Raw genomic sequence first — 24,705 nt, 5'->3', positions numbered from 1 at the left:
GGTGTGTAAACCTGGCTGTGCCCTTAAACAATGATCAATTGGTACAAAATGGCCCAAAATATGCCAAGTAAGTACCCCTCATGCCATGGAGCGATCAGGGCTCAAGAGTTGGGAGTTTGCCTTGTAATCGGAAGGTTGCCGGTTCGAGCCCCGGCTTGGACCGTCTCGGTCGTTGTGTCCTTGGGCAAGACGCTTCACCCGTTGCCTACTGGTGGTGGTCAGAGGGCCCGGTGGCGCCAGTGTCTGGCAGCCTTGCCTCTGTCAGTGCGCCCCAGGGTGGCTGTGGCTACAATGTAGCTTGCCATCACCAGTGTGTGGATGGCTGGATGTGTAAAGCGCTTTGGGGTCCTTAGGGACTAGTAAAGCGCTATATAAATACAGACCATTTTGCACCCGCCTAAGACAAAGGCAGGATAGATCCATATTTATTGTTGTTTACACCAAATCCCGACCCTACCATTGGAACCTTCCATTTTAAATTTTGATGAGGTAGATCAGCAGTTTTTGAAATACTCAACCCACCTGACACCAACAAACATGTCACCTCTCTTCCTCATTCTGATGCTTTCTTTGAACTTTAATCATGATCATATCTACATGCCTAAATACACTGAGTTGCTGCCATGTGACTGGCTGATTAGATGATCGAGTTCAATGAGAAGTTGAACAAGTGTACCTACTAAAGCGGCCGATAAGTGTATGTATCTAATGAACCAAGGGGATTTGTGCTTTTGGGTCTTAGTAATTTTCTGTGAATAACATTAAAGCAAACAAATACACATTATAAAGCTTGCCTTTGCTTGTATATCTACTGACATGAGCACACAATCAACATCCTCAGACTACTATAAAGGTGCCACAATGCTTTAATGTGATTCATAACATTTTCACTAGTGATGCTCTGAAAATATTGAGCTTGAAGCTGCTTGATATAAATATCTGGTAAACAAGATGAGACAAGTACATATAGTAAATACACAATGCATTTCCAACAATGATTAGGCAGAGTGAGAAACTTAAAGGCAGCTGAGGGCTACAGTGACCGCAAGTGCCTCTCTCCAACTCAGAGTCATTTTCTCACAACATTTTGTCCTTTGTTAGGCATCGCTTGTTCCATAAGAGTCAGTTTTTCCATTGTCCAGTCTCAGCAATGCAAGTGGTCCATACTCTATATGGTTCTAAGGTGGTTGTTTTCAATAAAGCTCTCATGTTAAACAATAATACAGGGGTTTGAAAACAAGGATTTCTTTTTCAGAACTTCAGGTCCTGTTCTCTCTTGTTTACATCGATGATCGTTCAAATGAATTTGCTAAAGCAACACAAAAACTTTCAAATGATTGTCTTTTCATAAAATACATATTACACAGATTGACCAACCGTACACACTCAGCACAATCATACATACACTCTTCACAGAGGAGAAAGCACTATTTAAGATGCCTGCAATGCTTAATATTGAGCAACAACTCTGTCGGTAAGACAGAACTAAAGATCAAAAAAAAGAAGAAGAAAAGGAGCAAAATACAAATAAACCAACAACAACAAAAATCAAAGTTTCGTCCTCAGGGTCCTGTTGTTATTGGAAGGAGAGCTGTGTGTCAAACAAAAGAGGAGAAGCCCGCGGTAGGTGCCTGAGCGGCACAGCCGAGGCTGCTGGGGGGCCGGTACAGGGTGCTGTGCTGGCTGGGGGGGTCGGAGGACAGCAGGGAGGGGGTGGGAGTCCGGCTTCCCTTAGGCCTGAAGAGGGTGCCCTGGCCTTGGCACTGGGGCTGTGGTGACTGGGCGCTCTGGGGGAGGAGAGGGGGAAGAGGGGGCAGGGGGGGTACGGGTGGTGGGTGTTGTCGTGACTCTTGCTCCACCAGGGGCTCGGGCTGGGAGTAGCCGTATGCCGGTGGACGAGTGACGCCCTTCTGTTGTCGCCGCCAGGAGTTGTAGTAGGTGGGGTCGCTGATGTAGTGGTTAACAAAGGAGTGGGTCTTCTGCCGACTCTGATCCATTTCGTATTCGCTGTCGCTGCCCTGTCAGTCAACAGTTCAAAGTCACTTTGGCAAAAAATGAGGACAGTAAGCAGAACACGTGCTACGACGCTTACTACAGAGTATAATGACAGCTACATTTTCATGGTCTCAAATCAAGGCTAATTCTATTTCCAGTATTGTACAGCTGGTTGACAAACAACACAGTAGCTACTGAGTCACGGCACAGCAGGACATATCTATTGACAATGGGAAATCTATGAATCCATGTGCATTTCTATGGGCCAGATAATCACTTCTATTGAGAATCTTTGAGATGTAGAAGCTCACCGATAGCTGTATGGAGTACAAACATGATACATGTAAACAAGTGTGTCCTAGAATTAGAGAAAGATAATGTTTACAGAATTAATCTCCTTTTCTTGTAACACAAAACCATCAGGCAAAAGCTTGTCTGAGTGAATCCTCTTGTTATTCTGCTACATGTATTTGTTTAAAAAAAAAAAAATAGTAAAAGCCTCCCACAGAAAGCATTACACATTTGGCACATTTGTGTGCCTGATGAGCACTTGCTCATCTACTGCTCTATTGAGACACTGTAGCTCAACAGATGTTGAAGCACCATTTATTTGCACAAGTGTCAGGTAAACAGTGGGAGGCTACGCAGAGGAAAAGAATAACACCAGCCTGCGTCTCCTGGGAGATCTGTTTTTTCTCAAACTGGGATGAACAATGTTTTGCCTGTGCAGGTACCAGACAAATTGGCCAGGGAGACACAGCGCGGGTGTGGGAAGACAAATGTTCAGAATCTGCTACAATCGGCTTCTCTGCCAGTTGTAGGTACCATCCCTCATCACTTCAAGCCTCCCATCTCCTCACTGGGCCAAACTATTCTATGCACACACTCATCATATTGCGAGCTGAGACATGGAAGCCAAGATTAACAATTTCTATTTGACAAAAATGAATTAGTTGTGAAGATATTTCAGCACACGCGAGGCACGGGAACCGGCTGTGTATTCCCCTGCCATGAAAGAAATCAGTATTAAAAGATCCAGAAACGTCAGCCATCACTGCACGACGCTAACAGAGGGTATTTAATTTTGAGGTGATCCACTTGAGGCAGATATTGCTGCAGAATGTCATTAATTTATCGTCACAAATGCTGCTTCATAATTAGACAGCTGTCTTGCTTCTGCATCTAGCAAAGCGGTGACTGTGACAAGCTGAATTGAGTTTATCAAGAGGATAGTTGCCAAATGTAACAAAAGAACAGAAAGTTGAACCAGAGAAGTTTTTTTTTTTAAACTTTAAAAAGGTTACAGCTTTGCCCTGAGGATTTTCTCCGTGAGAAATTTAAACAGTTGAATTTGACTTTTTAATTTAAGTTCATTGCTTATTCCAGACGCAGGGTCGGGCATAGACTGTAAGCCTGGGTCAGCGCTTACCTGCGAGTCAGATATCTCCGAGGGTTTTTCAGTCAGACTGCTGCTTTCTGCTGGGATCAGGTCATTATACTTAGTGCTGACATCCTCATCTGAGTAGTGCAGACTTCCAGGACTTGGTCTTGGAGGAGAGCTGAATTTAAAAAAAAGAAATAAAATACATTAAGAAAAGTAGAGAGTTAAGAAAGAGAGTTATAAAAGCAAGAAGATGATAAAGAGCTAATGTTATATAAGAAAAAAGAAGTTTCTTTTGATCATAATTGCATTCTCCGAACTGATTTTCTTAAGCTCTCACTTTTTTTTTTTTTCATTCGGGAGTAAAAAGCTGTGTCAATCCTGTGACTGACACCACAGAGACAACTAAAGAAAGCCACCAAAACAGTTCTAAAAATGAAGCTTCAGAAGCCACAGGGTGTTCAGTGGGAACAACATGAATAGATCCAGCACAGACTTATTGATTATGAAAAAAAATGATTCAGACAAGCACAGCATGGGTTATTTGTGCATTCCTGGAAGCCACTACATTAGGCAGGACAGAGATTAGAATTGATCTTATACTTTTGCTATTCTTTTCTAATCTTTCAAAGTGTTTGTGGAAGTTTGGCAGTGGACTTGTGCCAACCTCATGAACAGAATTTATGCAAAAAAGAAAAAAGATCATGAAGATCATGAAAGCACTCTGTGGCGATTAGAGCTGAATTAATACACAGAGCGACTCAATCAGAGTTTTAGACTTCCTGCAGAAAAGCTGGGTAACTAAGCGTGGACTTGAGCTTTGTGAGCATTAAGAAGTTCTCATACAGTATGAATGCAAGTCAAGTAAAAAAAGAACTCCTTAACTTCTTTTGGCTCCAGTCATTAAGTCCATGAAGTGAAGCAGAGAGAAACATCTGTGCAGACAATTATTTTTCTCCTTCTGCTGTAATGACTACTGCTGCGTTCAAGGTCTGCTGAGATTGAATTGGATGGTCTGAAAGCCAAAACTGGACCACTACCCTCGCATCACTGCGCTACATCAGTGGGCTCAGTATGCATCTCAGGCTAATACATTAAAAGAAGGGTTTGCTCAGTTGGTTTCAGAAAAAGAGACTAACGAATTGCATAAACTAGACACTGCATGAAAGTAAATGTTTAAATGATCTGAAATGGAAAATGTATGTGGGGGCAGAATAGACAAGCATAAAATGCTGTGATGTCAAGTGGAATATTAAGGCATAAAGAAGACAACCTTGACAACCTCTCCAAAAAAAAAAAGTTAATATGTACACACAGGCGCTAAATCACCGGGAATGCCAAGAACAGGCTTAGAAGACACAACATGACAACGGCCATGAAAAAGTTGACACAACAAAGGGATATCTCCTCTGGGTTAAAGGGGATGACGTGAGGGGGTGGACTGTGGAAAAAAAAAAACTACATTAAGACAAGGTTGAACCAGACATAAAAAGGATGGAGCCATGTGAGTGTAGGGGAGGAGGGGCAATAGATTCTGAGCTTTGAATTATTTAGGAGCACTGTATTTATCCCCCTCGCCTTATCTGTCTAATTCATCCTTCTTTCCTTCACCCTTTCAAATATCCCACAGGGAGCTCTTCTGCTCTTCCTCCCTTAGTCTACAGATCATTAACAAACAGTACGGTACCAGTTTGGAGCTCTTCAAAGAGAGGGAGCTACTCAAGGCTCTTTGATCCCCTTGGCCTCCTTGGTCAAGGAGAAAATAACAGATTCCTCTGCCCTTTAGTGCACCCCTAACACATTCCACCACAATGTGCACACTAATGTGCAAAAAAACAACATCTATTTTAGTGCTGTGACAAGAAGCAGACGCTGAAGCACCATCCCCCAAACACAACCAACTGACCATTCCTCCAGCCCTGACCTATGTCTACACACGTGCTTATCATGCTGCAGCGTTTGGGAAATTCTATTTATCTCATGTTTGCATAATCATTACCAAAGACACAGCCTACCAAAGTCCTGCTGACATTATTCTGCGTCGTGATAGCCTGCGTAGCACTGCGTGTAAGAGAACCTCTGCACTCATGCCCAAAAATAAATAGTCGGTTCTGTCTCATAAGTCCTCTTTATGTTATTTCCTGCTGTCTTTTGGATTACCTGGAATAACAATTACATTTTTTGTTTACAAAGTCTGTTTCAGAACTCTGCATTTGGGTCTGCAGCCCGCGATCCATGACAGTCCTTGCCTAAAGCTTTGATGAACAGACAAAGAGGTTTTGAATGTTAATTAGCCAGTATTGTGCTGTCCCCCAATATGTATTTTTGCACCACTCAAACACTGAATGTCAATGAGAGGAGATGAAGGAGGCTCAAATCACCAGCTGGTGCCCTCAAGGTTCAGTTGTTTTCACTCGCAACTGTTGAACTGTTGTTAAGGGAAGAGGGGAACACACAACAACAAATACTAATTCTTGTATATATTGTAAGTAATACAAAAACACTTGAAAAGGAAACGTGACAAAACTGACAGAGCAATATATCTGAGAAATGGAATATCTGCTTGCAAGCTTTAAAAGCAGTGGCCAGCTGAATACCGTCGGTCATAATGCACACAGGAGGTATTTACGGTGATGCTGACTGACCGGGTATAGATGCCGTTTTTACGGCAAAAAGAGTTCTTCACAGAGAGGCGTCGGTTGTTCAGCTCCAGGGCTGGGAAGCGTCCCTCATCGAGCCGCACCATCTCTCCGTGCGTCAGAGGCAGCGACGTGCAGTTGGAGTGGTTGCCTGGACGGGGGTATGAGGATGACACTGTGTGGGTTGTGGAATGGAATAAATGAATCAAATCTAAAATACATTTCAATACCTTGGATTATTTTATCACTGTATTCGGAAAACACAATTTTTGACACACAAAAAAAGACTTGCACGGTCATTCTGTTAATGGTTTCTCCTTAATTTATATTTGCAAAACCTTGCTAAAGGTCAAAATGCTGTTTAAGTACAGGACAAGCTGAGGTAAATACCACTTAGTCAGGCCCAATGTTTAATACTGATTCCAGATAAAACAGCCTCCAGTTGGCAGTACAGGTTCACAGCTAGGAAAGCTGGGAAATGTTTGGGAGGGACTAAGAGGTCATCTTTGTGTCCTCACACACATACAGTCCTTGTCTGAGCTGGCCAACCCTGATAACCTTGGCACCATGCTGAACACTGGCTAAGCTAAAAAGTCAGTAGTAGGAGGCATTAGGAAGGCTTGCCCTGACTTTCACTTCTCCCCCAAACATTGCTCCCATCTGTTTAATGCGACTCTTGCGTGTCAGTCATAATGTATTAATAATAATACCAACAATACGGCTACTTACAATGATTAACTTCCTGTACCGTACCCTTGCGTTTAAAGAAAATAATTGACTTGTTGATACAGTGATACAGGAGCAACCTTTGCTGTTGTTAAATAATTACTCTCAGTCTATCTAATGACCTGAGCATTAAATCACTGCCAAGCCATTTATTCCAGTATTGATCCTTGCTGCAGTAAAATACGAACAATAATATTTATTCATCTGCCAATTTCTGCTGTTCACTGATAACATTAACCCTCATCTTTCCCCTGTCAGCCAAACAACGGAGGGAAATCAAGGCCATTTGTCTAACTGTGTGAGCCTTTTTGCTCCCGTTTAACAAGATAGACTTTGGATGCTGCAGTCATTAAAATGCAGCGCTCAGCAGACCTGTCTAAGAGGAAGACAAATTCCACTTGATTGCCTGGGTTGCAAACAGAGAGAGAGCCTGAGATATTAGCAGAGTTTAAGGTGTGTTTCATACCTGAGTCTGCTTTTTTGGTATACTTTTTACTCTGGCCTCGGATGATGAGAATGAAAATAAGGAGGAGGATAAAGATGAGTCCCACAAGAGCAATGACTACCAAGAACCACCACTCCTCATAGAAGGGAGACACTTTCTGGGCTGAAACCAAAATAATAGATATTAATATCTGATATTTAGCACAACACTGCGTAAGTCTTCATTTTATATTACAACTGACCTGATATGGAAGGGGACGGGGCACTGGGGGACCCGTAGCCATAGTCGTTGACGGCAATTACTCGAAAGTCGTAGGTGACCCCTTCTCGTAGCATGTCCATATTAAGCGTGTAGGATGTCACTTCTCTGGGAATGTCTTTGATGAGAATGTCCCACAATCCTTCATCTAAAGGCAAAATAAGAAAATCTGTGAATAAAATTAAAGTGTACGGTGGACAGATTAAAACTCAAACAACATGTATGTTTGTAATTGGCCCACCAGATGGTCTGGCCTCTATGACGTATCGCGTGATGGGTGCACGGCCTTGATCGCCACTTGTCCAATGCAGTGTGAGAGCTGTGCCATATCGAGAAATAAAGGGTTCTCCTGGAGGGCCTGGAGCTCCTGAGAAAACAAGAACGGTGGATAAAAAATGACAAGGGAGTCCTCAAAGGATTTGATTACTGACACTGTAATAAAGAAAAGCTATAGCATCCCACCTTCTCCGGGTCCAGTGGTGATGTTGGCCTCAACCTCGGGGCCGTAAGTGAGAGTTTTGGCCCGGATGCGAAAGTTGTATGTGACACCATCGGCCAGGTCTTTGATCTTCATCCACTGGGGAGCACTGCCCTTCACATCTACTGTCACTATCTTACTGACACCTGGAGTGCGAGGAGAGGAGTCTGTACAGGAAACACTAAGACTCTAGATACTGCTTTCTACAAGCGACAAAGAGCCAAGCTTTGTGCATAAGCGCAGACATACAGTCACACACAAGACCAGATAAACTCACTGTCAGAGACCAGGAAAATATATTTATTGCTTTATCTAGCTTAACTCTTGGTCGATTAGCAGATAGCCACAGGACCACAGCAGCTCAGCGTTCCACCTCTGCTCCCAATTACTCGACAATCTGGTTCAGGCAACTGCATTTAGCTGGCTGTTAACCATGTTGCTCTCACTGAGGGTAAAAACTGTACAACACTCCAACATATTTTATCAGCCATGCCATATATGTTACTGCAGGGCCTACACTCATCTGTAACAAATTAGAGCATAAGCTTAAGCAGCGCAGGTCAAAAAAAAGAGTATGGTTAAGAGGCTTGAGGTCGTAAATCACTGCGTGAGAAAAGCAAGCTGAGGAATGTCAAGCAATGGCAGAGTTGTTAGGTTCCAGGAGTTTCTCACCATCAACTGGAGTGCAGGGCTCATAAACCAGGCGGTAGCCCTCAATGATGCCGTTGGCCTGCTTCGGCTCTCCCCAGGACACGTTGACCGAAGTGGTGGTCAACTCGCTGAAGTGCACGTAGCTCGGAGCACTTGGCGCTTTTGTCAAAGAAAGTGGGAAAAGTTGAGATGTTAATATAACAGTCGTGAGATGAAACCATGTATACAATGAAGACTTGGTCACAACACTGCAAAGTACTGACCAAGAGATGTCGGTGAAGTAAATATGAATAGTTTTCTTTAAAAACATTTTTTATTAGTTACTTGTGCTTTTTCCTTCAAAGCTACACTGGCAACAAAAAGTTTTGGTTTTTGGATCAGCAAATCAGTGAAATCCATGGGCAGTGCTTAGTGTCTACAGCCAAGAAGAACATTTGCCAAATTCATAAAAGACAAGCTATGCAAATTAACACAGAAATTGAATACTAGGACAGTTCAGAAAAAAAATAAATAAAAAGAATAATCAGCAGAAATTAAATGTTGCATGTAATTCAAAAATTTGGGTACCGTGAAAGAGGACCAAACAAAGTCCTGCACAGCAGTATAGGCAACTAATTCCCCCAAACCCAAAAGAAGACACTGAAGTGACACTAAAATTCATTCTGTGACCTTGAACAACAGCTTTGAGAAATTTGAGTGCTGAACCAACCCAGATCCAGCTAAGTGTCAGGATTTAGACACAATTCTGCATAAAAATCACAAAAGCTTGTGTTGGCTCACTTCCCAGTACCCTGTTGTGTGAGGAGCCAAAATTCCTGCCTGTGTTTTTAAGTTCTCAGCACTTTGTACCCCTTGCCAATGTCACAGCCTTCAAGGGGGTGGGAGAGACGTGAGAAATATACACTGTAAACCATTCTCTGCAGAAATCGCAGAGGAGGGACTTTCACTAGCTCGTAAACACAGACATCTTTGTGCAGTTGTAGCCAAAAAATACTAATCTACATGTGTCCCCCCGCACTTTGTATTCTTTTCTCCCCTGCTGTCATTAGGCTGCTTCCCCCATGGCTTGTCCAGTAGGAGGTGCCAAAAAGATCTCTAATACTACATCTCACAGGACAAAACTAAACTGTTCACTGAGAATGTTTCCTGCTGAATAGGAGGGAAAGCTTTTATGTTATTTGTCTTAAAGCTATAGAAACACAATGAGTCAATATGAAAACACCTTTTGTATCGCTCTACTCTTCAAAAGCTTTGAAAACCATGTATCCACCGAGCGATGTGGTTAAATAATGAGCCGTCTCGTTGTGCAGATGACAGGGGGAGGGGGGATTAACGAAAGATAAAGAGGAATAAGATATATAGATCCAAAGACTGCAAAAAGCACGATGCTGCAAGATAAATCCCTCTGGTCTTTTGAAGGATCACTGTAATCTTTCTGTCCACGTCTGGATTTTGCGTGACTCACCTGCTTGCTGAGTGCGCCCTCTGGTGGGCAGGGAGCGGGGCCCATCCCCTGCAGCGTTGAAGGCTGCCACACTGATCATGTAGGTGGTGTATCCTGTTAGATTTTTAAGCTTCACCCCAAGCTCTGGCAGGAACAGGGTACGCAGGCGCTCTGTCTCATTTTGGAGCTGAAACTCCCAAAAATAGATCTGGAAAGAAAATGACAGAGTTTGGGATTCATAAGGTTTTCAATGAAAAAATATAAACATGGACATAAATACACATTATTGATACCTTGTAGCCCTGTATGTCTCCATTCTGGGCATCCAGAGGAGGTGGGTCCCAAGTAACATCCAGCTGTGTTGCTGTTGAGGACTGGACCACCACATTTTGCGGAGGGGCTGTTGGGACTAGATAAGGGCAGGATTTAAGTAATTGAGCTATTATGTGATATAACTGCTAAAAATTGAATAAAGATAAAGGGTAAGTAGTCTTGCAAACTTGCTGCACAGAGAGAAAAGAAACATACCCGCCTCTCCAACAAACACTTCCTGTGGTGCACTGCTAGGACCCTCCCCCACTGCATTATACACACTGAGACGAATCTCATAGCGTTTGTGTTTACTCAAATCTGCAAGCAGAGAACCCATAGCAGTATTTTAATAGAACAGTTAGGATGAAAGAGTAATAAGAAGTTACTCCGGTGAGAGACAGTCACAGTGATGCCCGTGGCAGAACAATGGAGTGTGAGAATTAAGAAGCATACTGATAAAAAGATGAGGTTCTTGTGGGGACGTGGAAGATTTGTCAGTGATTAAAAAGACAGAACGCATGCTGAAATAATGACAGGGAAGCTTGGAGAGATTAAAGTCATTTGCACACAGTAAGAAACCGCGGTGGTCCCTTAGTGGCTACAGATGAGTGGGAGGATGGAAGGCACACTTGCTGTAAATTAGTATACAAATGGCATATTTTGTGCAAATAAACTTTCACAGATGACATGCAAACAGATGGAGGGTAATGGAAGAGAGGGGCATAAAGAGAGATACGCGACTTACTATCGAGTTCATACTGGGTGAGCGAGGATTCACTCAAGTTCCTGACGCTGTAGGGAGCTGGAGTTTAAATAGGAAAATAGGGAGGAATAAAAGCGGGTTTAGAAAAATGGCAAAGAGCGCATTTCTGTTTATATTTTTTGGATCGCCTGCAGCATTCGGTGATGCTAAAGTGAAGGTATTTAAATAACAGGCAAAAGCTTTCAAAAAGTAGCTAACTCACCAGTAAGATCAGCCCAGTTGGTTGAGGGACTGTTGACTGTGCGGACAGTGAAGCTGCGTACTCTGTCATAGTGTAGCTCCCTGTACCTGACTCTGAACCCCAACAAGACTCCATTTATATGGTCCTCAGGAGGAGGCTAGGAGGAGAGGAAGTCTGCTTAATGTCCAACATTAATGATGGCCAATTAATATTAGTTTCTATTCTATTATCCTTTGCAAAATAAAAGAAAGGAAAAGCATTTTCAAGCTACCAACCTACCTGCCATCTGACCAGTACAGAGGTGGTGGTGTGGGGTGTAACAGACAATATTGTTGGTGCTTTGTCTGGAGCTAGAAAAGATAAAAAACCAACAACATTGTGTTACCAGTTCAGCATAGCTGTGGAAAGCGATACGGCGTTCAAACAGTGTGGTGGAGAACAGCTCGACAGTAAATACACATACTGTTGACGTAAAGTATTCACTGCGATAATTCAAAGTCAAAGCTTAAATGTAAAGGCATGCTTTTGCAGTTAGAAACTCAATGGAAAAATCAATAGATAATGTCTCTGTGGTGCGTGCTGGGTTAGTCACAAATTCTTACCATCCTGTAGCGTAGTGATGGCTTCACTCTCCTCACAGTATTCACTGTCTCCAATGTCATTGGTGGCTTTAACACGGAACTGGTAAGAAGTAAATGGCTTTAACCTTGAGGGAGAGAAGAAGGCATGTATATGTCACACAGAGCTACTAACAATAATAAGGGTAATGCAGTTATTAAAGCAGACTTTTATGTTTACCTGTCCACTATATAGGAGTTTGTTTCATGACTGACTGATGCAGAGTGAACAGTCCAGTTGCTGTCTGGAAGCTCTCTGTACTGGACTGTATAGTAACGAACTGGGGACAAGCCATCGCTGCCTGGTTCCCATGACAACAGCACTCTACGAGCCTGGACTTCCTCTTGAGGCACTGTGGGACGGCTCGTGGGCTGGGGTCGAGCTAAAGGGCACAGACAGACACACACGGTCCCTCTCAGCCTTAATATTTAGAGGTGGATCATTTAAATAATACATTTTAGCTGCAGCATTTTACACTAACCTCTCTTCTCTGTTGTGACCACCAGAGCCTCAGCAGCCTCCCCCCAACCCTTGCGTGTTTGAGCAGTGAGCCGGAATACATAAACCATCTCTGGTTTCAGTCCTGCTGCTGTGTACTGTCGTGCACTGGGGCTCAGCACATCTACGGTGGCAGCATTGCTATTTGAAGAGTTTCTTCTGAATGTGATCTGATAAGCTAAGAAGACAAACTCATATCAAAATAAAGTCGTGCATAAAAAGGGATAAGCAAGAAGAACAAATTGGCTCCAGTGCAAAATCAAACCAGAGGAGATGGGGAAATTTGAAGGGAAATTCCACTCTTGGTCAAAAAATTTTTTTTTAATCATGGCTTAAGACTTAAGGCTCTTTTTCCCCCCTCATTTTTATGAAATTTAATTTGGGACACTCCAGAACTGAAGCTGAGCTGTAAGTTTTTATTTTTCTGTTTAATTTGTCTTTTTTATTTTAACTGATTTTCATCTTCTCGTATATTTTACTCATTTTACATCCCATTAATTTGTGTCTTTTTATTGCCTTCTATGTCTTTTATACCTTTGCTTAATGTCTTTAATATATCATTCACTGCCCTTTATAACTCCTACATATTGAAAGCTGTTATAAAAATAAAATTCCACTGCCTTGACCAGCCTTGACTTTCTCTCCCAATGCTATCAAAGTCTATAGTGGAAGTTCTGCTTATTGTAAACTCACCCAGTATAATTCCATTAGGCTGTGCAGGAGGTTGCCAGATAAGCCTAACAGAGGTGGTTCTGACTTCTGGGAACAAGATGCCAACTGGAGGGCCTGGTACTGTCACAGCAAATGAAAAATCATTAGGCAAGAATATCATACATAACAGAAATCCAGTGATTTAAGAAAAGCAAATGTATACATTTGAAAAAAGAACATTATTGATATTACATTTGTTTAGAGATGAAACATGAAGAGCTTCAGCTACAGCAGAAAGGTTAAAGTTGCTTGGAAAAGTTAATTTACCATCATCCAAAGTCCTCTCTAGAATGGACGGTGAGCTGCACCTTCCGTCTCCGATTCGTGTGAAGGCTAATACCTGGATCTCATAGAGCACATACTTGCCCAGACCAGTTAGCTGGACACTATGACTGGTGTTTCCCTCTACTGTCCAGAAATCTGGAGCTGTGTCTGAGTCCTTCTCCTTATAAACAACCTGAAAGATGCAGAATATTTTACATAATGACTTTAGGAGTATTAGCACTTAGAAGCACATTATTTATATGAATTTTACTCTGAAATCTGTTTCAATTTCAGACAAACAGTCAGAGCTGTTACCTTATAGCCCAAGATGAGTCCATTGCGGTCAGTCTCTTGGACCTCTCCCCACCGCACCAATATGCTGCTGGAGGTGGTGGCGAATGCTGAGACATTGGTGGGGCCGCTGGAGGGGACTGCAGCAGAAGATAAAGGAGGACATTTAAAAGACTTCAATGACATTTATGTGATTTATGTTGCCATAGGATATTTATTTTCTCACCAGACTCCCTTGTCCTGCAGTGGACTGGCTGACTCCATGGTCCAGAGCCAATACCGTTGATGGCCTGAACTCTGACCTCATACTCTGTCCATTCTTCCAAGTCCTCTATGGTGAACTCCCTCTCTAGGCGGTCCATTATGACGTGAGAAAGGACCCCCCCTTTAGTTCCGGCTTTGGCGTACTGGATGCGATACCCAACCAGATCTGGATTGCCATTGTACTCCCACTCTGGAAGAGGCTAAGATGATTTTTTGTTGTTGCTGTTTTTATATCCACAGTTCAAGCAAGATCAATAGAAATTTCATCATAATTGACAGTAGGTACAAAGTGTTGCCAGAACAAGAAGAATTCGTTTGAATTGCAGGGATTAGCTTAGATTTTAAAATGCGATAATGTTTTAAGAAAACTGTAGAACTTTAAATCAGGAACTACAGGTTCATATTTAGGCTACAAGTCTTGAAAAGCAATTAAAATGTAGTTGCTTAGCAGGGCATAAATATAGCTTTTCGGATTTTTAAAAATATATTATTACTGAAATGCAACAATATTCTTCCAATCAAATCAAATCAAATCACTTTTATTGTCACATCACATGTGCAGGTACATTGGTACAGCACATGTGAGTGAAATTCTTGTGTGCAAGCTTCACAAGCAACAGAGTTGTGCACTTTCACTTTCACTTAACTTTGTCTGTCAGTACTAATAAGATTAACATAGATCAATTATTTGAGAATAGTAGCTATCACCAGCACTTGCAAACAATTGATGTTTGCAAGTGCTTAAGTGCACTGAACATAAGGAGCTGTAGTTTTTAAATTAGCGCAGTCCTGATTCATAGATGCTTCTATGCCACAGCCATGAAGTGAGCCACAAAATTTTTACGACAGTTTAACACTCAGCTTGTGAAAGGAGGTCACGATCAGTGAGCTATGTCATCAATTTGTAGAGCCTATTACCCAGCTGACACCTATTTGCTGGTATATCTACCTTTTTTAATCCTTTTAAGGAGCTGCAGGAATGCCACGAGTCTCTGTGTCTCGGTGCTTAGTTGACACCGCGGTGACGCAAAGAGAACCTTGCTGACACAGAAATTAGCCATAACCAAGGACATAGTGCATGTGGCTTTCTGAACCATCGTAAATATCATCTCCTTTATTTATTCATCATATAAGAGAATCCAGAGAAGAGCAGCAAATTTGCAGAAGCAAAAAAAACAACATAAAAAAGGTTTCTAAACTAAGGCTTTTGAAAACAGGTTTATTTATTTTAAACTGTCAAAGTAATCATTTTATTGCAAACTTTTTATTATGTGATTTTTTCCCCACGATTTTTATGGGACCGTAAAATGTAAATGGATGGATGAATTTTTATGTCCTTCACCAAAATCAGATTTTTACAAAGCTTATCTTAATAATTTTAACAACCCAAGGGCATTTTCCCAATTCTGTCTTATCCCAACCATACTTTCCAACATTTCCAGAAGAAAAAAAAGTAATTTAAAAATAGCCTTTACATGGTGCATGCAAAAACATGCTAAAATCTACATATCCAAAATTGAGTCCTGACCTAATAATATCTGATGAAACTCAATAAACTTCAGACTAACTGAATTGGGACCAATGTGAAATGAAGGGTGGCTTACCACCCAGCGAAGCCACAGGCTGGTCTCACTAGCTGTGCGCAGGGTGACATTTGCTGGGGCGATGTCTGGAGGGGCCTGCAGGGTCTGGATCTTTCTGGACGGCTGACTTGGAGGACTTGTGCCCACGATGTTTACCTGACGCATTCGGAACCTGCAACAAAGGAAGCCAGATAACTGTGGATAACATTGTGGATAAACTGGTGTTGATCATGATACAGAGGATTAGAACTGATCTGTTACAGGTCTGATGAAATGGGGCTTTAATGATGTCCAAAAACAAAGTCGGTCAATGTAGCAAAAGGGAACAGGATCTTTTTATGAGCAGAGTTAAAGGCTAAAATAATTCCTAATCTAACATTAGACAGGAGAGACAGTTTCTGTGTGTGGAGGGTGCGCAGTGGTTTGATGCGTGTGCACTCACCTGTAGTAAGTATAAGGGTTCAGATCCAGAACCTCCAGTGATCTAGCATCAGGTTCATTAGCCAGCTGGTGAACCATTAGCCACTCTTCATTCTCTCCAATTATACCAATCTAAAATGCATAGGGAAATGGAGTGGTATCAGCAGCTGAACAAATGAAACAAAAATGACAGTTCAACCTAAGCATGAAAATAAAGATAAATACAATAATCTTAAAATGTCTAACTAAATCATACCTGAGCTTCAACCTGCCAACGGGAAATGGATGTTTTGCCATCATAACCAGGTTTGAACTGGAGAGTGACAGAGCGGGGGCCGATGTTGGAGATGGCTAAATTGGTTGGAGGGCCAGGTAGCTCTGTAGTGAAGAATTGAATGAACACTTGAATAGTAGTAATTGAATTGTTCATAGAATTTAGAGGTTGCTGAACAGAAATCCGCTCAGTAAAATTACTATTCTAGTGTCTACCGAGTACTAATCGTTAAACTACTCAGTAAAGGCCTGACCTGGGGGTACACCAGAGGAAATAGTGGAAGCAGAGAGCTGGCCTTGGCCCTTGGAGGTCATGGCTGCCACCTGGATGGTGTAAGTAGTGAGAGGAGTGAGCCCCGTAACCTTGTACTCCTGAGTCAGGTTGGGCAAATAATGGGTTACTCTGGTATTTGTCCTGTTGAACTCCTCCCAGGAGATGCGATAACCTGAAAGTGGTGGGGAATTACCAAACAGTTACGCAGTAATTTCAGTTTTATGTCTTGGTGACTTAAAACAGTGGACAACGCAAAGGGACATAATCATGTTATATAGTCATCTTTAATGGTTACCTGTGAGAATACCATTTTTCTCTTGTGGCTCCTTCCAACTAACTTTTAGAGAGGTGTCCAATATGTCAGTGAAACTAAGGTGTCCCACTGCACCAGGGGCTATAAAAACATAATAAAAACAAATAGCGTATGAGTAGGACAACAGCCTGGCACATAATGATCTTTAAATACCAACATAACTTCCTGAACAGGGACACATACTATCCTCATGTGTGCGTAACCGCTGAGGCGGACTGCGGGGACCGTCTCCCGGGGTAGTGAAGCATAATACTGAAGTGTAGTATTCTGTGAACCTTTTAAGGCCTGCTATATAGCCAATGTGAACGCTGTCCTGAAAGTTGGGGCGCACTGTAACCACAGCGACTTCGTTGGGCCGACTTGGTTCCCAGGCCAAAAGCTGGAAATTGAATAACAGGAGATGTTATTGTGGACATTTTGGGTACCAAAGATTTTTTTAGGATTTATCAAGTGAGTTAAAAAAAAAATCTGACTGATAGTGCTTGTATACTGTAACAACAATGCCCTTCTTGACCACCAGAGTGCACCAGTTTACAGAAAGGAGCTGCTCACCTTATATCCCTGGTTGATTCCATTGATAAACTGCGGGCTCGGGGCAGTCCAGGTAAAGCGCACAGTAGTGGAGTTGACAGCCTCGGCTTGTACATTTCCTGGTGGCACAGTGGGCACTGATCCAGAGGAAGTAAAAAAAAAAACATTAAGAGGTGCAGGCAGAGTGAAAGATTAAGGTAGAGGGAGAGAGGGGCAGACAGATAAGCAAAGGAAGAGAGAAAAATGGGAATAGTGATGAGACATGGAAGGAAAAGCCTTCAAGAGGCGCTTTCAGACCAACCTCATTTAGAGCGTGAGAATCAGGCTCAGGGAATTTTTTATTTTTGCTCATTTGGGGAGGTAAGAACATGCCAATCACACCGGGTGTGAAAGCAGTTGCCTCAGGCAGCTTCCAGGTGAACCCTGCAGCAGTTTGTTTGAAGCGAGCATGCCACTCTGATGTAACACCGGAAAACAGTCAGGGAGTTGCACATTAATGAAGCTGACTGGCCGGTACTGGTCCTCCTGTCCTTGTGCATTTCTTAATTCTCTTGTATTGAAATTCAGAGCATAACCTGCTCTTCTGCTCTTCTGTCTTTAATGGCACGAATGATGGAAACATCCAATTAACGAGAGCTCAGCTAAACATGTTCACTGCTCGTGTTCACTAACAATGACACAGATGATGAAACCATTTTTACATTTTTTGCAAGTGAAGAGAAAAGGGAAATAAAATTGCGACATATGCTATACTTTCCAGGTTCCATAGTTTTGCTAATTCGCCACAGCACGGTTGTGCTTCTCCACACATTTGTTTAATTGCAGATGCAACGGATTCTGAGCTGGAATCGATCATTAACTGGCTAATTGATCAGACGTTACACAAAATGTGTGCACAAATTTCCAAGGTTTTAAGATTAGTTGTGCCAGACAGATTCCCTCATTTCAAAATAAAAGTTTGTCGTTAGACAAAACAAAGCGTTCAAAGAGACAGCTTGTATTCATCTCAAAGACACATGTAGGGCTCATTACACAAATGAACAATATTTATACAAAGGGCTATGTATGGAAGAATGCAAAGAGGAAACTGAGGGAGAAATGAGAAAGCACTCGAAGAGCAGTGTTTCTTAAAATAAACAAAAGGCATGTGCTGCTGAAGCTGCACAATTATAATCATAACTAAGACAGACACAAGAGCTCTGTGTATTTATTTCCATACTATAGGAACAAACTAAGAGCCTGCTCTCACTCTCTTTTACGCTACCTGACATTTAGACTTGAAAAGAGTGTAACAGACTAGTAATGCAAAAACCCGAGCGCCTGTAAAATCCAAAGAAGTCAAAAATAACTTCTGAATTTTCCTTGGATAACTGTTTCTTAGCAGGAAATGGAACATATGATGAAATGTGAACCCTCCCAGTTTTCTTATGGATGCTCAAGGGAATATTTATTGAGTATGGTGCAGAGATCTCTGTTCATGTAATGGATTTACCACGACAGGCATCCAGAGATATGTGTTAAGCCTGTCAGAGCTTTATATACAAGTTAAAGGAATTTAAAATCACATTCAACGTCAGCACAGTGCATCTGAATCAGAAGGCATTTGGTAAAGTATAGAAGGAAGATTTCTAGACATACTGTCATCTATGGATTGACCTTGACTGGCAGCAATGATGACATCTTTAAATCTTAAAGTAAAAACTCAGATTAACCTTTCAACACGCTAACACAAAAGCTGGAATCTACAAAAAGTCAGCATGTTACTGTGTTACAACGTCACGTTGGAAAAAAATATGAAGCCAGATTTCCGAAAGCTAAATATCTAAAAGCTTGTTCCCTTCAGATCTGCTGCCACAAAGGCAAAAACAGATTTTGCTAATTTGACTTTTATCCTCTGAAGATTTTGAACAGACAGGGAAACAAGAAGCCTAAGGTGTTGGAATCAGTAGGCGTGTCGAAATATGTAGCTGTATGACACCGGGGAAAGTTCACAATATGTGTTCTAATTACACTACTCAGCATGTACAATGAGAAAAGAAGCCAACCGAGACAGGTTCTCTCTGCAAAAATCAAAAGATATGTCACATATCTGACACTCATCATCACTCGATAGTTTATATGCAGAAACAATTAAATCTGTGCTGAGAAAAACAACCAAAGTCTTTGGGCTGTCAAAATAAAGGTTATACTTATGGAGACTGGGATGTCTGTAATCAGTTAACCTAATCTCACTAACTGCATGTCTTTGGATTGTAGGAGGAAGTTTAAGTCCCTGGAGACAACCTATGCAGACATGAGGAGAACAAGCAAACTACCCATAGAAACGTTGCCGATTCAAAACTACAACCCTCTTTGGACCTTGTTGTGAGGCAACAGTGCTAATCATAGCGCTGTTCCTGCTGCCACTACTGTATAACATATTATTATTATAATAAAAACCAACCAACCAACCAGCCAACCAACAAACAAACAAACAAAAACATTCTAAAATAAAAAAAATAAGGACAAATGCAAAAATCTGGAAACTATGAAACTATGAAAGTCTGAACAACAGCATGCATTTTAATGGGGCACTCAGTAAAAAAGACACACATTTTCAAAGAAAAACATATATATTTAAAAGGTAGTAAGCATGTGTTATGCATAACCATACAGAGATATGTGATAAAAATAAGCAAGGACAAAATTAATGAATCTAGATAAATCTCAAACCCCAAACTAAAAGTTAAGTAAAAGCCTGGGCTGAAGTATATGATGACGCTTATGGGCTCATAGCTGTATACTGTGTTTATCGCAGCATTTATTAAGACTAAAAATAAGCAGCGTTGAAAGGAAAATAGCACTTACTTATGACTTGTCATGCCTTTTACAGACCTTTTTGCTGCTCTGTGCTGAATGCTGATTTATGATTCAAGATAGGAAACAGAAATAAAAAATGTAGTGGCTGTACTCTTTAAAATGTGTACACATCACCATTTCAGTGGTAAATAAAAAAATGAAAACATGATTGCATGATTGATAACTCTTAATTTGACATTAAAGAAAGATAAATGTGTCAAGTTTCACGTTTCAAGCTTAATTTTAAGTAAAAAGGGAAACTTTGAAACCCACAGCGTGATGCCTGCAGACAACGATTAACTTGAGCCCTGCTTTTACTATAATATTGTCTGTTTGCTACTCTCACCTCCTTGCAGAGTCCACTCAGTGACTTTGTGGCTGTAGGTGCCCCGGCCTGCTCCATTGTACGCTGCCACCTCAATCTCGTAGTTGGTCCAGATGATGAGGTCCTCCAGGAGCAAACTTGTTTGGTCTGGGTTTGTGATGTTTTTCATCTGACAATCAACTGGAAGCCCAGACAGACAGTACCTGAGAGCAGAGTAATTGAAGGATAGAGAAAGACAGAAAGACAAGGACCGCACAGACCATTCAATTCAGTTCAGTTTTATTTATACAGCAACCAAATCACAACAACAGTCGCCTCAAGGCACTTTACATTGTAAAGACCTTACAATAATAGAGAGAAAACCCAAAAAATCAGACCACCCTGTGACCAAGCACTTGGTGACAGTGGAAATGAAAAAAAAAAAAACCTTTTAAAAGGAAGAAACCTCTGGCAGAGCCATGCTCAGAGAGGGACAGCCATCTGCTGTGACTAGTTGGGGGTGAGGAAAAAAGGAGATTAATAACTAATAATTAAACACAAAGTGTTATATAAACAAATAGAAAGTGAAAAGAGGTGAGAAGAAGAAGAAATACTGAATCCATAATGGAAACCCCACAGTAGCCTAGGCTTATTGGAAGCATTCAGGCTCACCTGATCCAGTCCTAAGTCTAATCTTAAAAAAAGAGAGGATGTCTCCTATATCCAAACTGGGAGCTGGTTCCACAGAAGAGGGGCCTGAAACATGAAGGCTCTCTCCCATTTTACTTTTAAATATCCACAAGTGTGTTAGGGAATATGAAGTAAACCAGCAGTCTGAGAGGGAAGTGGTTTTTCAAGGCGATATAGTTTTTAGAATAAGATGGGGCCTGACTATTCAAGACTTTATATGTGAAAAAAGGTTTTTAAATCAGATTCTGGATTTAGCAAGGACAACATGAAGACAAGCTAAAATGGGAGAAAAATGGTCTCTCTTTCTAGCCCTGTCAGTCCTCATGCTCCAGCATTCTGGATCAACCGAAGGCTTTCGGGGAGTAGACAGAACACAATAAACATATATTAGGATTTTACTGGCATTTTTTTGCCAATAGCGAGGGACTGAGAGCAGTAAGAGTACGAAAAAAAAAAATCATGCAGAGCAGTTATAAAATGGCTACAAAAAGAGAGGTGACAACAGATGGATGTAGAAGAAGGTATTTAATTTGCACCAATTATTCTACAGACACAATGAGCAAGAATGAAGCAAAATGGAAAGGGAGAAAAGGGACTGGCATAACAGTTATTATCGCATCTGAATGGCACAGGGCCAGACAGGCACCTATCCCTGGATAAAAAAAAAGAGAGAGAGAGAAACAGGCAGGTTGTCATGGTCTTTTTACCTGATGATGTAGCCCTGGAGTGGACCATTTTGATGACTCTCAGGGGGTGGCTGCCATTGGATCATGATGGACTGATTTGTGCGGCCACTTGCGATGACTGTCTGAGGGGGGGCGCTGGGAGGTTCTTCGGGGAGAGTTAGTCTGCAGCGAGGAGCAAGGAGAAAAGAAAGAATAAAGGAGAGGTAAAAGCAGAGACAAAGTGAAGCCGTGCATTAATTATCCTGGGTTTCTGCATATTTCTATTCCATTTCATCATAGACATCAAAACATAATAAAGACAGCTTTTTGTGTTTTTTTCAGAACACCATAAAGGAAAGTTGGGTTAAGTGTTGCTGTGTCTTTGTCCAAAACATATTCTCTATAATACTGTCCGCAGAGGGACAGCTTGCTGTGGCATGAAAAAAGATCAAAGAGGCCTTGGTAAAAAATGGAGCAGCACAATGGAGAGACAGGGCGAGTGAGCGAAAGATATAAAAGAACAAGAAAGAGAGATCCAGGCAGACTTTTCCCTTAAGTCAATTTAAGATGACATCTTGATTTCTTCCCAGTGCACCGGAGCACTGCTCTGGAGGAGATAAAGCAGAGTGTTTAGGATCAAAGAGGTGTGCCTCAGAAAAGCCCTGCACTCACTGACGCTCAGTCACCCTCCTGTGGTGCATTCTTGTCTGGGCAGATTCACACTGGAATTTGGCTCCGCGAAAGTGTGTGGTTTGAGGAGGGTCTTTCTGCAGTTAGAAAAAAACATCCAATGGGTTGTGTTGATGCGCGCAAGGTCAGACAGTAGTGTGCATAGGTGAATAGTGATGAGCTAAGAATGTGTGTGAGAGTGCGCGGAGGTGGGCCTGCATGTTTATGACAGCTTCTTCTTCCTAGTCAAGAAAATTCACTTGAGATTTGAGTCTGTGTTGAGCTCTGCCACTTTCAAGCCTCTCTGTATTTTACTCATGAAGTATGGCAAAGGAAGTTAATAGGAGGGAGCGAGACGAAGCTGGGTCAGCGCACCCATCAAGTCTTCACAAAGCGCAATTTCAGCTCATTCACAGTTTTATCTTGAAAAGGCCCATCCTGAAGCCGGCTCATCTCTCCCTCACTCCCAGAGGAATGAAGACCAAAAAGTGGACTTACAGGAAATAATCACAGGATTTTCTATTGAACTGCCAAGACGAGCGGGGAAGAACGGCTTGTTCCAGAACAGTAAAAGCCCTCCAAAGTGCAACGCTTGTCTCGCGGCCAGTGTACACATTAAAAAACACAGTCTACGAGCAATATTTTTAACATTCAGCAGATGCATAACAGCTAAGTGCAGCACCCACCGGTCAGTCTCTTTGCTGAACTGGCCTCTGCCCACGTCATTTACAGCACACAGGCGGAACTGGTATGAACGCGCCGGGATGAGGCCACCAACAGTAACCCCAGTAGACTCTGGCTCAATGTTGGCCAGCAGCACTGTCCAAGGCGCATCTGAGATAGAGAGGACACACATAAAGATAAAGCTGTGAGCAGTAGCTAGAGAATGATGAATGACCTTGTGAGGTCATTAAGACTTGAGAAAAAAAACCTCTCTCCACCACTTGCGAACTTAAATTTAAATTCATTGTTATTTCTGACTATCCCTGCACACCACTGTTTCGTTTTTTCAGTATTAATAGTGCAGCTACTGATAGGAGACAAATAATTTATTTTGCATAAAGTCCCTCTAAATATCAAATTGCAATTCAATTATCCAAAACCCAGATCCCATCTGCATCCTCAGATTCATTTTCCTTATAATGAGTTGTCATCTACTCAGTTAGCCTGAGCTTCGATGAGAAATGGTTGAGCAATTTAGTCTCAGTGGGTGAAAACATTCCCACTTCTTTGATTTTATCAAGTGAAAGGAAGATAAGAGTATTGGACAGCAAAACAATTTGGTCTCCCTGTTCATTTGTAAGGAAACGCACAAGTGAGGCAATTGAGTTATACAGATTGAGGAATGTATGAGAGTGTGCAACTGCCAATTTTAGATACACAATTGAAATGTAATATAATAGGAGGGATTGCAAATTAGTGTTCCCTTTGAGAACAAACTAGCAATATCACTTTTGAAATTACTAATAAAACTATTACATTTGTGAGTTTGCATTAGGTGTGCATGGTTAAAGGTGATAGAGGTGCTTGGTGGAAAAACTCACTGTTTTCTGAGACCTCCAGGATGTAGCGGATAAGGGGGCTGTTGCCATCGAAGGCCTGGGCCCACGTTAGGTTGATGGCCCTCTTCTCAGTGGTACTCAGAACTGCTACTGGGTTTTCTGGAGCATGAGGTAACTGCCTGTACGTGTAAATGTGGGTGAGAGGGAACAAGTGATAAGAGAAATAGAATCAGACAAGAAGGCAGAAAATAACAGAGCTGAACAGTTAGAGTGAGAGCGAGGCATTGTAAATATTCGAGGGGTTTGATGGATTAGAGAGGAGAGCAGTGATAAACCACAACAGTGGAGGAAACATCCATCCATCATGTCCTGGTTGCATGTAAAAGAAAAAAAAAAACACAGAGGAAAAAAACCAACTAAAAACAGCACGATAAGACTGGGGAGACATTGGGTAAATATGCAAACCTGACTCGGAGGTGGGCGCTGCGAGAGTCATTGCCACCCACCGAGGTCACCCTGCAGGTATATGTTCCAATGTCACCCGACCACGTTTGGGAGATGTGCAGGGTCCCGTCAGGATCCAGACGCAAACGCGGGGACGTGTTCACGTCAATCACAGTGCCGCTCTTCTCCCACACATGTCTGAAAGCACGTGCGTGACAACGTAACTATGTTACCCACGAAAAAACAGACACACGCATACGCAAACTTTAACACTTTACAG

The 24,705-nt window shown here is 41.9% G+C and overlaps 1 protein-coding gene across 6 annotated transcripts in view; it reads right to left on the bottom strand.

The window, feature by feature from the left end:
* Window positions 1-848: 848 nt before the first annotated feature.
* sdk2a (sidekick cell adhesion molecule 2a) overlaps window positions 849-24,705 on the bottom strand; it is an 85,984-nt gene continuing 62,127 nt past the window's right edge. For 2 of the 6 annotated variants that reach the window (XM_076883241.1, XM_076883245.1), the window contains exons 13-46: window positions 24,447-24,623; window positions 24,024-24,160; window positions 23,166-23,313; window positions 21,853-21,993; window positions 20,498-20,679; window positions 17,335-17,450; window positions 16,966-17,161; window positions 16,765-16,863; window positions 16,450-16,641; window positions 16,179-16,300; window positions 15,945-16,054; window positions 15,524-15,674; window positions 13,882-14,119; window positions 13,680-13,795; window positions 13,368-13,557; window positions 13,083-13,181; window positions 12,373-12,567; window positions 12,072-12,273; window positions 11,876-11,979; window positions 11,553-11,623; window positions 11,295-11,430; window positions 11,075-11,131; window positions 10,546-10,647; window positions 10,311-10,426; window positions 10,039-10,225; window positions 8,595-8,732; window positions 7,907-8,089; window positions 7,686-7,811; window positions 7,428-7,592; window positions 7,208-7,348; window positions 6,022-6,190; window positions 3,425-3,554; window positions 2,307-2,353; window positions 849-2,018 (exon numbers count right to left, since the gene is read on the bottom strand). In XM_076883241.1, the coding sequence (XP_076739356.1) occupies window positions 1,577-2,018; window positions 2,307-2,353; window positions 3,425-3,554; window positions 6,022-6,190; window positions 7,208-7,348; window positions 7,428-7,592; window positions 7,686-7,811; window positions 7,907-8,089; window positions 8,595-8,732; window positions 10,039-10,225; window positions 10,311-10,426; window positions 10,546-10,647; window positions 11,075-11,131; window positions 11,295-11,430; window positions 11,553-11,623; window positions 11,876-11,979; window positions 12,072-12,273; window positions 12,373-12,567; window positions 13,083-13,181; window positions 13,368-13,557; window positions 13,680-13,795; window positions 13,882-14,119; window positions 15,524-15,674; window positions 15,945-16,054; window positions 16,179-16,300; window positions 16,450-16,641; window positions 16,765-16,863; window positions 16,966-17,161; window positions 17,335-17,450; window positions 20,498-20,679; window positions 21,853-21,993; window positions 23,166-23,313; window positions 24,024-24,160; window positions 24,447-24,623 (5,125 nt within the window). In that variant the 3' untranslated portion in view covers window positions 849-1,576. The remainder of the gene's footprint in view (window positions 2,019-2,306; window positions 2,354-3,424; window positions 3,555-6,021; window positions 6,191-7,207; window positions 7,349-7,427; window positions 7,593-7,685; window positions 7,812-7,906; window positions 8,090-8,594; window positions 8,733-10,038; window positions 10,226-10,310; window positions 10,427-10,545; window positions 10,648-11,074; window positions 11,132-11,294; window positions 11,431-11,552; window positions 11,624-11,875; window positions 11,980-12,071; window positions 12,274-12,372; window positions 12,568-13,082; window positions 13,182-13,367; window positions 13,558-13,679; window positions 13,796-13,881; window positions 14,120-15,523; window positions 15,675-15,944; window positions 16,055-16,178; window positions 16,301-16,449; window positions 16,642-16,764; window positions 16,864-16,965; window positions 17,162-17,334; window positions 17,451-20,497; window positions 20,680-21,852; window positions 21,994-23,165; window positions 23,314-24,023; window positions 24,161-24,446; window positions 24,624-24,705) is intronic. The other 4 variants (XM_076883243.1, XM_076883242.1, XM_076883244.1 and 1 more) reach the window with 4 other exon arrangements.

Source organism: Maylandia zebra, linkage group LG4 (genome assembly GCF_041146795.1).
Source record: "Maylandia zebra isolate NMK-2024a linkage group LG4, Mzebra_GT3a, whole genome shotgun sequence".
Taxonomy (NCBI): domain Eukaryota; kingdom Metazoa; phylum Chordata; class Actinopteri; order Cichliformes; family Cichlidae; genus Maylandia; species Maylandia zebra.
Note: the sequence above shows the minus strand (reverse complement) of the source record. Positions and strands in the feature narration are given on the sequence as shown.